General features: G+C 43.6%; 1 protein-coding gene across 3 annotated transcripts in view; it reads right to left on the minus strand.

Annotated features, from left to right (window-relative positions):
• Positions 1 to 1,721: 1,721 nt before the first annotated feature.
• The window catches only part of LOC143776042 (hyaluronidase-1-like), an 85,768-nt gene continuing 72,966 nt past the window's right edge, over positions 1,722 to 14,523 (minus strand). For 2 of the 3 annotated variants that reach the window (XM_077264933.1, XM_077264934.1), the window contains exons 4-5: positions 4,594 to 4,683; positions 1,723 to 4,514 (exon numbers count right to left, since the gene is read on the minus strand). In XM_077264933.1, the coding sequence (XP_077121048.1) occupies positions 4,086 to 4,514; positions 4,594 to 4,683 (519 nt within the window). In that variant the 3' untranslated portion in view covers positions 1,723 to 4,085. Of the gene's footprint in view, positions 4,515 to 4,593; positions 4,684 to 14,523 lie in introns of all 3 variants that reach the window. The other variant, XM_077264935.1, reaches the window with a different exon arrangement.

Below are 14,523 nucleotides of genomic sequence, written 5' to 3' on the forward strand. Positions count from 1 at the left end.
TTCGTGTTGGACCATTAAAATGGCGTTTTTAGTGGCAATTACTACCGCAAAAAGGGTTGGGGAAATCCAGGCCCTGTCCACCTGGGATCCATTTCTCCAGATATTGGATGACAGTATAGTCCTTAAATGAAATCCTGCTTTTTTTACCAAAGGTAGTGTCTACTCAAAATCTAAGCCAAGAAATAATCTTACCTTCCTTTTGTGAGAATCCGACAAATCAGAAAGAGTGCCGTTTTCACGCGTTGGATGTTAGACAGGCAGTCATTGGATACTTAGATGCCACTTGAAGTTGGAGGCAGCATGCTAATCTGTTTATTTTATTTGGGGGCAAAATAGAGGGAAAAAAGCCTCAAGGGCCACTATTGTAAGATAGATAATTTCGGCAATTTCTCCAGCTTACAGTTCAGAAGTGATAACCCCCCTGAAAGCCTAAAAGCCCACTCAACTAGAGCAGTTTCCACTTCCTGGGCTGAGAGGGCGGGGGCGTCAGTCAAGCACATTTGTAGGGCCGCAACCTGGGCCAGATTAAATACATTTGTAAACATTATAAATTGGATGTATTTTCAGGTCAGCAAACTGCCTTTGGAAGGAAAGTTCTCCAGGCAGTGGTCGCATTCTGAGGAGGTACTTTGGTATTCTCCATGGTGCTGTCATGAGGGACGTCCTGAAAAATAGGTATTAGACCTACTGGTAATGATGTTTCCAGGAGTCCATCATGACAGCACGGTTAGTTCCCTCCCTGATAGTGTTTGTTTCCATGATGTGTTAATATGATATGGAATGTAATAAATTTGTTAGATGCATCAATCCAGATGTGGTACTTGGAAAAGCACTGGGGGAGGTGGTTAGAAGGGGCCTTCTGTCTTATACTACAATTATAATTCATATTTAATACTGAAGGGTAGTTTATGAGACTGCTTGTCCAACATTTGTCTTCTAAAATGAAAAAAATCTTTAGAAGTTAAAGCAGGTTAAAAAGATTGTTAATGAATTTTGTTTTTAACTTAAAGGGTAGCTGTCAGCAGGTTTTGCTACCTCATCTAAGAGCAGTCTGATGTAGGCAAAGAGAAGCTGAATCCAATGATGTATCACTTAGATTACTGGGTGCAGCTGTTTTGACACAATCAGAGCTTTTAGATTTAGAATAAGGTAGAGCTGAGAAAGCTAACCCCGCCCCCACCAAAGCTGAGAAAGCTAACCCCGCCCACACCAGGCTCTGTGTACAAATTCCATAGACAGTGAGGTGCTTATCATAGGAGTGGGCATTGCGGAACTAATGTAATCCAGCAATGTTAATGTCTTAATGATAAATCCTTCAGAGTTACTATACCACAGTATGCACTTTGACACATCCCTGAATTCTGTGTTTCAGCCTCTATCTCCTTCTGTATTCAGATTACATAACAAAAAATGTGCTGGCAGATTCCCTTTAAGTTGCTTTTACACTGATAAATCTGGAGAAATTATCTTTTGTGTAGCGAAAAAGATCATCGCACATAGGCTGAACATTAACTGATTGGTGGTCATTTAATCCTGTTTTCACTTCCAAGTGCACATTGTTCACTCCTGTATCCCTGTTACAGGATTTAACAATCGGCAAATCAAGTAAATGTTTACCGATTGGCGGTCAGTTAGTGCCGTCAGACAGTCCCTGTAAATGGAGGTATTGGTAGTTTCACTTTTATTATTGCTGCCGTTCTTTTAACAGGAAGTCAAACCATATTTATTGTAACTTTTGAACTAGTTTATCAGAAAATTACTTTTTTGTAAGTGTTCCCTATCAATATAGTGAAGGTTTACAATTAATTAGGCTATTTTCATGTAACATTTTATTCATGCGTGCAATGTATACGCTTGCACGTTAAAAAGCAGCCATAGTATCCATAAACTCAGAAGTCCATTGTTTTAAAGCATTCATATTTAAACATTATAGACAACGTTATCTAGGAAAAAAATGTGTGTTAAATATATTATATGGGTAAGTAGTTTTTTTTTTTACAATCTCTTCCTGGATCATTCATTTAACAAATACTTCCTAGCTTATGCATTAAACATATTTGCAAAATTTAATGTGACAATTCAAATGTGACAAACAATACTGGTTCTGCAAATTGCCAGTGTCTGAGTTAATTTGATAAGCAGGATAAGTAAATAATCCTTAACCCCTTAAGGGGTACCAGGGGTATTTCCATTTTTGCATTTCCATTTTTTGCTCCCCTTCTTCCCACGGCCATAACTTTTATATTTTTCCATCAGTATGGCCATGTGAGGGCTGTTTTTTGCGGGATGAGTTGTACTTTTGAATAGCACCATTGATTTTGCCATATCATGTACTAGAAAATTGGGAAAAAAATCCAAATGCGGTGAAATTACAAAAAATGTGCAATTCCACAATTGCTAAAACTGACCTGCCATTATGATTCTCCAGGTCATTACGAGTTTGTAGACCCCAAACATGTCTAGGTTCTTTTTTATTTAAGTGGCGAAAAAAAATTCCAAAGTTTGTTACAAAAAAAAAGTTTCCTTTTTCCGAGACCCATAGTGTCTCCATTTTTTGGGAACTGGGGCCTGGTGAGGGTGATGTTTTATTTGATATCATTTTGGCATGTATATGATCTTTTGATCGCCCGTTATTCCATTATATTTGAATTTAGCAGCGACCAAAAACACGTAATTCTGTACTTTCGATTTTTTTTTTGGCTACACCGTTTTCCGATTGGACTAATTCTTTTTATATATTGATAGATCGGGCTATTCTGAACTTGGCGATACCAAATATGTTTATATTTGATTTTTTTAATTTTATTTTGAATTGGGCGAAAGGGGGGTAATTTGAACTTTTATATTTTTTAAATATTTTTTAAAACTTTTTTTTTACTTTTGGCATGCTTCAATAGTCTCCATGGGAGACTAGAAGCTGCCATAACCTGATCGGCTACATGGGCCCAATGTAGCAGAATACCTCACTTAGCTGGCTTTGCCAACCACAGGGGTTAACCAGATGGCTATGACAACCACAAGGGTCTCCGGCTGACCCCGGGTTGTCATGTAGACCCATCAGCAACCCGCGGTCATGTGACACAGGCGCCGATGGGAGGAGGTAATGACGTACTTCCTGCACGTGCATGTTAAATGCTGCTGTCAGAGTTTGACAGCGGCATTTAACATGTTAACAGCCATGGGTGATTCGTGATTTTACCCGCGGTTGATAGGGGTACATGTCAGCTGATCAGATCAGCTGTCATGTGCTGGTAAAGGTGCAGGCACATCACTGAAGCCCGCACCAAACAAGGGGAGGTGTCCAATGAAGGATTTTGCCCGTCATTGGACGTTAAGGGGTTAAAGAGGATAATTACTCAATATTAAAAATTTACATATATTAGAGGTAAGAGTGAGAACTAAAATTCTGTAAGTAAATGATTAAATTATGTCTGATTAAAAAGCACTCCCATCAACATTTTTATTCTCTTAATATAGAGTATTGCATTCATTATATCATATAGAATTGTGTGCTTACAATTGCTCATTTTGCTCTTCCACCCCTCTAATTTTTTTCTTTTCCATTATTTCTATGACATCACATGATTAAAAAACTGACTAGCTGAATCCTTCTAACCTCTATGTAGAAACATGAGTTCAATTTTCCCTGCATAAGTCATAAGTCTTTACAAGTCCCTGGCTGGGGGAGGAGGAAGCAGCTGGGTCAGTAGTTGAACAGGGAAATAATAAATGCAGGGAAAATAGATTTCCTGTTTCTACATAGAGCAGAGAAAAGAGAAGAATTAACTTTGTAGAAAGGCAAAATGAGAAATTGTAAGTACACACTGTTATATATTATGATTGCAATATATTAAGAGGATACAAACTTTAACAGTCGTGCTCCTTTAATCAGACATAATTTCCTTGCAGAATTTTAGCTGTCATTCTTACCTCTCATTTATGTAAATTTTGGGTAATGATTCTCTTTAAGTATTATTTACTTGCCCCGCTTAGCAAATTAAAGGCCGACAGCAGACTCCTGTTGGGAAATAGCAGAACCATCCTTTTTGTGGAATAATTATAAATTTGACAGATCATTTACTAAATTAATTGTAAACTCTTAGTAAAATGATAGTTTGGAGCAGCACACAGAAAATGCTAAAAGAATGGAATGGTAAGCTAGATCCATTATGTGAGATTTTTGATTTCAAATTTATAGCCTCAAATTGTGGGAATTCACAGAACATCCCAGTCCAACCTTCAAAGCATTGGCACACAAACTTCTGCTTCATGTATTTAACATCTTGCTTTCCATGATGCCCAGTCACATAATGTCCCTTACCAGACAAATGGGACTTTATCTTAAAATTCTTTGGATTCAAGTGCAGATAAGTTGCTGAGTGTTCATTCTTTCTTACACATCTCCCATTTTTGTTACATAAGACTTTACTGCAAAGTTTAGCAGCCTTAGTCACATTGACTATGTAGTGTCCGAAAGGTCCACCAATAAATTTCTTCAGTAAATTGCAGCTGTCCTATAAAAAAAGAGAGTACAAACTGAATAAATAATCTCCTTGATGAAGTTTTACATTTTTTTTTTATGAGCAATCTTACCGCTGTGCTGGAGTAATCACTGCCTCCCCACAATACAACACCTGCTGCACCCATTGCTGCACTTTCTCCAATTGTATGTACTAAGTCAATCTATAATAATAACAAAATATGACATGTCAAAAAACAATTCTGTATCTATAATAATGTAAATAGCTGGTTACATATTAGATGTGTATTCTGCAATGCACATGTTACTGTATATGAATGTTATGTATACTATAAAATAACACATTTGCATGACAGTGCACTTGTTTGGCTCGCATAAGTAGAAATGAGTGAACTTGTTCCGAAAACGTCCACCAATCTCAAATTCCGGATGAGAATATTTCATTCGGATTCGTGTTTGGATTCCCGACCATTTTCTCTGAACGTCAGTAAAATGATGAGCTGGGGGGGACGTGTTTAATGAGGGGAGGGGGTGGGGAGAGGTCATACTTTATTATTATCTTAATGTGCGGAGATTCCGGCACCCAGTCGGGGTGCAGAAACCATCCACAAAATCCAGACACAAGGGCTTGTGTCATTGGCTGCCAAAGTCACATGTCCCTCTCCATATATAAAGAAGACATGTTGTTTTTCCATCATTTTGTCAGTGTAGCAGCACAGAGAGGCTGCTCCTGTTGCTGCAAGTAGTCAGATAGGTGATTTATTGTCAGTTCAGCTACATAGGATTTTGTGTGGAAGTGACCTTCCAGCATCTTACTCGTGTGTGTGCTATTAGTGTGGTACAGGCAGGAGGCCACATTTCCTAATCAAAATCATTTGTGGTGCAGGCACATTTTATAATAAAAATCATTTGGGGTAATACACTGGTGCAGGCACCAGGTCACATTTCATAATCAAAATAGTTTGGGCTAATATTGTGGTCCAGCCAGGAATCCACATTTCAGAATATAAATCCTTTGTGCTAATTCTGTGGACCAGCCACACTATTTCAGGAAATAAATACAGATTGTCAATTTACTGATAGGTGACTGACAGGTGTGGGCCTAGGGTTTTGAACCAGCTGGTTAAAAGAGGGACTGCGGGACCGTGGGCTGGATGCTGTGCTGAGAGAGGGTGGAGTAGAGTGAATACAACAAACTGCTGAACTGTGAAAGAGGTGCAGTCAGATATGTTATGGTGGATTGAGAAAGATGTGATGTGCTCCGTGTCTTAGATCATTAAAAAACAGGCATGTCTACTTCCGTACCAGCTAAAGGCTCTCACTCACCCAAACTGAAGTGGCTAAATAAGTGGAGGTTCTGCGGCTGGAGACCTGTGTGAGGACACTTGCCACGGTGACGGAGGAACAAGAAGCAGCATATGGGGTGGCTGGTGGTTGGCGAGACCCACTCGGCCGCATTTTAGCACAGTGAGATTCACAGACTAATGCATGTTAATTGCGCATGTGCCGGTTCATGCATGTAGTAGTAAAATTATTGTAATTTTCTCTAGTCACCTTCCACGACAGCATCGGAGGTTGTCTCCCCGCCCTAATGGGGGACAGGAAACACAAAGAGGTTAAATACCTCTCCCCTTCCTGCAACCACCAGTGTTTTTCCTGTCCCCTTTGGGGCATGAAGAGGTTCTCTGATGGTGCTGTCATGGCCGGCAATCTGGAGCACCGTAAGCTTACCTACACAATGCTGGGCAGCTGAGTTCGGGGCACCACTCTCGTCCTCCGTGGGCTGCTTCAGTCTCCATGATCTCCATGTGACTCGAGACCTCTCATGTCCCTCCTGCACCTCCTCGGGGGTAAAGCGTGGCGTGATATGTGGCCGGGGTCCTCTTGCAGCTCCCCGGCATCCTCCTTTCCACATGCCGGCTAGTTCCGGAGTCAGCGTGTACCGGAAGTAACGTTAAGCCGAACTTCCGATTCACTTTCTGGTGCGTTCCAGGGTGGAATGCATGCGCTCCTGGCATGTCTCGGGTGTACTCCGGAGCTACTCGCATGAATGGGGTGTTCCCTTCAGGGTTCCCCCCTGACGACCTGGGGGAGGAGGAGTGCAAACACTAAAATGCTGGGACATCGATTATATAAATCGTGATCGGGGGATGCCTCCAGGTAAAGCCCATTGTCTGTGTCCATCTGTAACTGCTGACGGACTGACCATGGATGGCGACAAACAATCCCTTTCTGCCTCTGCAGAGCCCAATACTGTAAGTAGTGGATGAAGGTCCAGAGGGTTATGGCCTTATGAACCCTACTCCTAAGGAGTGCCCAGCTCCAGTGTGGTGTATGTGCTACCAGGCTTCCCTCAGCATATAAAAAGCTTTGCCAGCCATTCACTGACAATGTGTTGCGTGCCGAACAGCCCTCCCTGTTGGACAGCATCAAATCCCTCATCAAGCAAGAGGTTCAATGAACTATGTCCGCCTTTTCCCAGGCCCTGGCACCACAACCCCCTCCTTCTAAAAAAAGGAAGATGGCACCTGTGGAATCTGAATCAGACTCGGGCGAAGTCCGTACCTGTGGATCAGATGATATTTGGGAGAATGAGGGTTCCACTTCCACCCCCAAGTCCAATAATAAAATATGTTATTTTTCTTCCGAAGATATAGAGGAATTGCTTAGTATGGAGAGAAGCACCATGGGGGGTTGAGGAGGAGGAAGTGAGATGCAGGATGAGGTGTTTGGGGGGGTTCAAAGCTATCCTTCAGGAATGGGATCTCCCTGAGAAAGGGCTTAGTGTCCCGTCAGTTTAAAAAAAAAAAAATTGTTTTCCCCTAGACGGAGATTGCTCTTTATGGGAAATTCCCAAAGTGGATGTGCAGGTGTCCAGAGTTTCTAAGAAGACGGCTCTTCCTTTCGAGGACTCGTCTCAGCTCAAAGATCCCATGGATCGTAAAATCTAGAGCTTATTAAGAAAATCCTGGGACACCTCCACTAATTTGCTAAAGACAAAGTGGCTTCCACCTGTGTCTCCAGATCTCTATTTCGCTGGCTCCGTACATTAGAAGACCACCTTACTCAGAGAACTCCTAGGGAAGAGATACTTGACTCTTCCCCTCCTTCAGAAAGCCAATGCTTCTGCGGAATCAGTACGTGTAACAGCAAAATCCGCAGTCCTCTCCAACTCAGCTAGGAGAGAGCTCTGTGCCTGAAGTCATAGAGTGGTGATGTGAACTCTAAGTCTAAGCTTTACACCATTCCCTTTCAAGGACATTGTTTTCGGTCCAGCTCTCGATCAGATTTTAGGAAAAGCTACAGACAAAAATAAATCACTTCCTGAGCAGAAAAACCCTAAAAAAAGTTTTTCCGCCCCTCCCGAGATCGGTCTTCCCTGAGGGAATATAAAGGGAAAGGCAAACCGGGCCATTGGAGCTAACCAAAGGGTGGTAGAGGGTAAAAATATCCTTGTCCCCCACCACCAGCAAACTCCTGACAAACAATGACTGCTCTCCTGTTGGGGGTCGACTCTCCGGCTTCCTCACTCAGTGGCAATCCATCTCCATGAACCAGTGGTTTCTCCGTACCATTCAGGACGGGTTGAAACTAGAGTTCGAGAGTTTTCCCCCTCAATGCCTGAGAATTACCTTACTACAGAGTCTACACCTTCAAGACTCCTTACTGTTAGATCTTCAAGGTCTGCTTCAACCAAAGGTGATCTCTCAGGTACCCTTACAGGAGATAGGCAGAGGGCACTGCTCTTGCCTATTCCTAGTCAAGAAACCCTCAGGGAAGCACAGAGTCATCATCAATCTGAAATCCCTGAATCAAGTGATCGCATACAGACGATTCAAGATGAAGTTGATCAAATCAGCAATCCCACTCATTGGACAGGATTGGGTAATGGCTAGGGTTGAGCGAAACGGGTCGGCAATTTTCAGAAGTCGCCGACTTTTGGCAAAGTCGGGTTTCATGAAACCCGACCCGACCCCTGTGTGGGGTCGGCCATGAAGTCGGCGATCTTCTGAATCTGGAATCGGAGTTCCGATACCGATTCCCGATATGTTTAAGATATCGGGAATTGGTATCGGAATTCAGATTTAAGTGTAAAATAAAGAATTAAAATAAAAAATATCGCTATACTTACCCTCTGATGCGCCCTGGTACTAAGCGGGAACATTCCTTCCTTAGAATCAGCCTTCCAGGACCTTGCGGTGACATCGCGGTGACGTCGCGGCTTGTGATTGGTCGCGCGGCCGCCTATGTGACCGCTCGCGCGACCAATCACAAGCCGCGACGTCACCGTGACGTCACCGAAGGTCCTGGAAGGGCTGATTCTTAGGAAGGAAGGCTGCCGGAAAGAAGCAGGGCGCGTCCGAGGGTGAGTATATACCTAATAGGAATATACTCACCCTCGGCTTCTTTCCGGCAGCCTTCCTTCCTAAGAATCAGCCCTTCCAGGACCTTCGGTGACGTCACGGTGACGTCGCGGCTTGTGATTGGTCGCGGACGTCACCGCAAGGTCCTGTAAGGCTGATTCTAAGGAAGGAAGGTTCCCGCTTAGTACCAGGGCGCATCAGAGGGTAAGTATGGCGATATTTTTTATTTTAATTCTTTATTTTACACTTAAATATGGATCCCAGGGCCTGAAGGAGAGTTTCCGCTCCTTCAGACCCTGGGAACCATTGGAAACCCAATGCACTGCATTGGGTTTCGAGTGTCGGCCGACCCCGACCCCGACTTTTTTATAGGATCGGCCGATTTCACTCGACCCGACTTTTGAAAAAGTCGCGTTTCGTGAAACCCGACCCGATCCTATAAATGTAAAGGTCGCTCAACCCTAGTAATGGCTACAATAGATCTGAAGGATGCCTATTACCATGTACCAATCCACCCAGATCACCAGAAGTTCCTCAGATTTGCAGTTCCCCATGGTCATCAGGTCAGCCATTACCAATTCAATGGCCTCCCGTTCGGCATTTCATCAGCGCCACGGGTATTTACCAAGATTATGGCAGAAGCAGTAATCTTCATTCGTCATGAGGGGATTTGTATCATTCCGTATCTAGACCTCTTTCTACTCGTTGCACCATCTATCCCTCTTCTAAATTTAGATGTGGCAAAAACCTTGGAGATCCTGGAATCCCTGGGCTGGATCCCAAATTTGGAGAAGTGGGATCTTCATCCTTCATCAAGGAAGAAATTCCTGGAATTTTCTTGGATTCAGGGAAAAGAGCATCCTTATTGCCCAAAGATCATCAACCCAATCTTTTTCAGAGGATCTCCAAGTTCAGAGACCAGAGAGCTCCTACCCTGAGGGACTCAATGTCTATTCTGTGATCGCTGATATCATGCATCCAGGCAGTTTCCTTGGCTCAAGCCCATACACAAGTCCTCCAGACTCATGTTCTTCTGTCTTGGAAAAGGCATCAAAATTCTCTGACCAGGAGAGTTCCCCTTCCCGATCATGTGAAGTCTTCTCTTTCATGGTGGCTAAACTACCAGAACCTCCAGCAGGAAGTCTGCTGGGAACAGCTTCCCCTGAAGATACTCACTTCAGACACCAATCAGAGAGGCTGGAGCGCTGTGGTAGAGAGAACCCACTTCCAGGGGTTATGGGCCCCAGACATCAGATCCAGGTCCTCAACCTCAGAGAACTGAAAGCAGTAGAGGAGGCATTGAAAGCCACATCTGCCCTTGTCCAAGGTCATCATGTAAGTGTCTATTCCGACAATATGACCACAGTGGCTTACCTCTGACACCAGGGAGGCACGAAAAACGCCAGCTGGAAATCAATCACTGCAAGAATTTTTTCCTGGGCAGAGAAACATCTTCTGTCCATCACAGCATTCCATCTAGAGGGGTCCACCAGTGTCCAGGTGGACTTGCTCAGTAGAAAGGACGTCCATCTAGGGGAGTGCTGCCTGGACCAAGCAGTCTTTCTATCCCTTGTGTCGAGATGGGGGATTCCGGATGTTTATCTATTTGCCAGTGGCCAGAAAGCGAAGGTGAGGACATCTGCCGGATGGAGCTCAAGTAATAGATGCCTTTTCTCACCCTTGGAGGTTCAACCTGGCCTATGCCTTCCCACGGATCCCGATTCTAGTAAGCACACTGCAGTAGATAAGGTCAGATCAGGTAACCACAATTTTGACCGCTCCCATGTGGCTGGGAAGAAGTTGGTACAGCGCTTTGATGGACATGGCCCAGGAAGGTCCGCTACTTCTATCCCGAGAGTTGACCTCCTTCACCAGGGCCCCCTTTTACACCCGGACCTTCACAGGTTGAATATTGCAGCCTGGCTACTGAAGCCAGAATCTTAAAAGCTAAATGCTTTCAGATGAAGTGATACAATCCTTCTCCTTCAGGTGTGTTATCTGTAGCAGTGGGGCTCCCAGACCGGCAGGCCATGCACTTACTTTCAGTGAACTACCTGTGTTACTTTCCTTAAGTTTTTCTGACATTAGTTGTGTACCAAGCTGATTTTTGTTCCACCTAATTGTGGCTGAGCTGTTTGAGCTGTTGCTTGAGTTATCAGGGCACACAGAAAAGCAGGCTTACACTGGTCCATCAACCACCTTGTCTTAATTTAAACTGAAATTCAAAGCTATAAATGCTGGCCCAGACTCCGATACCTCATGCTTGGCCCATGGCTGACTGCTGCTGTGCCATTATCACATTTCCACTGTGGGTCAATTGATGCCACTTTTCTTAGTGTCTGCCCCTAATTTTTGAAAATGTTTGGACTCCATCTTTCTCAGAATCATGCTTACTCTCCAATGTGAGACCTTGCATGTAACCCCAGACAGAGAAAGATTAACAATCATCTTGTGTTTCTTCCATTTTCTAATAATTGTGTCAAGAGTTGTTGCCTTCTCACTAAGCTTGTGCAGGTCTGCAATTTTGACAGCTCTTTGGTCTTGACCATGGTGGAGAGGTTGGAATGTGAGTGTGTGGACAGGTGTCTTTTATACCAAAATGAGTTAAATCAGATGCAATTAATACAGGTGATGAGTGCAGAGTAGGAGGGCTTCTTAAAGAAAAACTAACAGGTTTATGAGAACAAGAATTCTTGGTGATTGGAAGGTGATTAAATACTTAATTCATGCAATAAAATGCAATTTAATTACTGTATATACTCATATATAAGCCGAGTTTTTCAGCACTTTTTTTGTGCTGAAAACAACCCCCTCAGCATATACACGAGTCACGGTACAGAAAGACGGCGGGGGAGGGGGCAGCGGGTGCCAAGAGCCGACGCACACATCCCACTCACCTACCTGCGTGCCCTAGGTGCTGGCACTGCATCTCGTTCCGGCCGCCGGCGCCTGCCTGCAGCTCTTCCTGTGCTCAGCGGTCACGTGGTACCGCTCATTAGGGTAATGAATATGGACGCGTCTCCACTCCCATAGGCGTGGAGCGCAGGTAGGTGAGTAGAATGTTTTTTGGTTTTTTTTAATTCAATAGGAAACATTCACAAGAGGTAGGGGTTAAGGAGGCATGCTTACAGGGACGGAACTGGGAGACATGCCTATAGGGATGCAACGGGGGAGGCATTCATACCAGGACAGGGAAGGGAGAGGCATGCATACAGGGACGGAACGAGAGAGGCATGCAGACAGAGATGGAATGGTGGAGAAATTCATACCAGTCAGGGAAGGGGGAGGCATGCAGACAGGGATGGAATGTGGGAGACATTCATACCAGACAGGTAAGGGGGAGGCATGCATACAGGGAAGGAACGGAGGAGGCATGCAGACATGGACGGAACTGGGAGGCATTCATACCTAGACAGGGAAGGGGGAGCCACGCATAGCAGGACAGGGATGAGGGGACAATGCATGCCCAGCTTATACTTGAGTCAATAAGCTTACCCAGTTTATCGTGGCAAAAGTAGGTGCCTTGGCTTATACTCAGGTCGGCTTATACTTGAGTATATATGGTATGTAAAAATCATACAATGTGATTTTCTGTTTTATTATTTTTAGATTCTGTCTTTCACAGTTGAAGGTTACCTATCATAAAAATTACAGACCTCTCCACTCTTTGTAGGTGGGAAAACTAGCAAAACTGGCAGTGTATCACATACTTATTTTTCCAACTGTATATACTTATTGTTGAGACCACCTTGTAAGAAAAGAAAAACAACATGTGCGAAAACTTGCACAAATCAAGCATCTGTATAAGAATTGATGTCATGTTTACCCTTAGTGGCATAGATGGGGATTTAGAAAAGGGTCTGTTAAAGACTTTTAAATGCAATAGATAACTATGGTGAACTAAGTTAATAGTTAGATAATAACTGTGACAAAGTAAAGGTGCCGTTACACTAAGCAACTTACCAGCGATCGCAACCAGCGACGTGATCGCTGGTAAGTTGCTGTGTGGTCGCTGGGGAGCTGTCACACAGACAGCTCTCTCCAGCGACCAAGCGACTTCGGCATCGCTGAAACTGTCTTCAACGATGCCGAAGTCCCCATGTAAAAAAAAAAAAAAACACTACATACGCACCTTCTGTCGTCCTTCATGTCCCTCGGCGCTTGCCGCACTGACTGTCTCAGCGCCGGCCGGCCGTAACAGCGGTGCCCAGCGGTGAACCGCTGTTACTGCAGGTTCACCGCTGGGCTCTGCTTTACGGCCGGACGGCGCTGAGACAGTCAGTACGGCAAGCTCCAGGGGACGTGACGGACAACAGACGGTGAGTATGTAGTGGTTTTTTTTTTACTTTTACCATGGTATCCATGGTAAATATCGGGTTACTAAGCGCGGCCCTGCGCTTAGTAACCCGATGTTTACCATGGATACCAGTGAAGACATCGCTGGATCGGCGTCACACATGGCGATCCAGCGGTGTCAGCGGGAGAGTTGCGACGAAAGAAAGTTCGTCCACTCTCCCTGCAACCAGCGATATCCCAGCAGGATCCAGATCGCTGCTGCGTGCCAAACATAGCGATATCGCTATGCAGGACGCTGCAACGTCACGGATCACTGGCGATATCGCCTAGTGTGACGGTACCTTAAGAGACAAATCCACAAAGGGGGCTGAAGGTTTAGACCATTGTACCACATAGTGTACTCAAAAACGGTAAAAAAAATCCAAGTGCGATGAAATTGTAAAAAAAAAACACAATTCTGATATTGTTTTTGGGAATTGTTTTTACTGTGTATATTTTGTGGTAAGAATTACCATGCAGTATGATTTTCCTCATCAATACTATTACAGCGATACCAAACATGTCCAGTTTTTTTTTTTATTATTTTAGTGGTGAAAAAAAATCTGAAGCTTACAAAAAAATATTTTCCGAGTTGTGTCACCATTTTCCGAGACCCATTACATTTTAATTTTTCTTCCAATGGAGCTGTGTGGTGGCTTATTATTGCAGGGATGAGACAAAGTTTGTTGTTTTTTTTCAGTACGATTTTGAGATAGATGTGATTTTTTTTTCCTTTTTTTTAATCGCTTATTACAGTATTTTTGTGAAATTGTGGAGACCAAAAACTTAATTTTGGTGTTCTTAAATTGTTTCCGTTTACGGTGTTTACCGATCAGGTTAACTGTTTTTATATTTTGATAAATCAGACTTCTCTGAACCCGGGGATAACAAATAAGTGTGCTTTTTAATTTTCTTAATATCTTCATTTTCAATGAGGGTAAGGGGGGTGATTTGAACTTCTATTTTTTTAATTTATTTTTTTTCCATATTTTATAAAACTTTTTTTTTTTTACTTTTCTTGTTAACTCTCTTATGGCTCTTAAAGATGCCATTGTCTGATTTGTTGTGCTTTATGCAGCGATGCCACAGCCTGCCAGATATGGATTGGGCTCGACGCATGAGCCTGTTCCATACACCCGCTTCCAAATTGTGCCGTATATACAGTGCCTTGTGAAAGTATTCGGCCCCCTGGAACTTTTCAACCTTTTCCCACATATCATGCGCTGTGTTTTTGTCATTGTTCCCGGTGTCTTTTACTGTTTCCAGCTTTGTCAAGGCACCCGCTGAACTCAGTAATTAGCTGCAGTGCTATTCACGTGATGGCAGCACTGCAGACAAATACAG

Source organism: Ranitomeya variabilis, chromosome 5 (genome assembly GCF_051348905.1).
Source record: "Ranitomeya variabilis isolate aRanVar5 chromosome 5, aRanVar5.hap1, whole genome shotgun sequence".
NCBI classification, from domain to species: Eukaryota; Metazoa; Chordata; class Amphibia; order Anura; family Dendrobatidae; genus Ranitomeya; species Ranitomeya variabilis.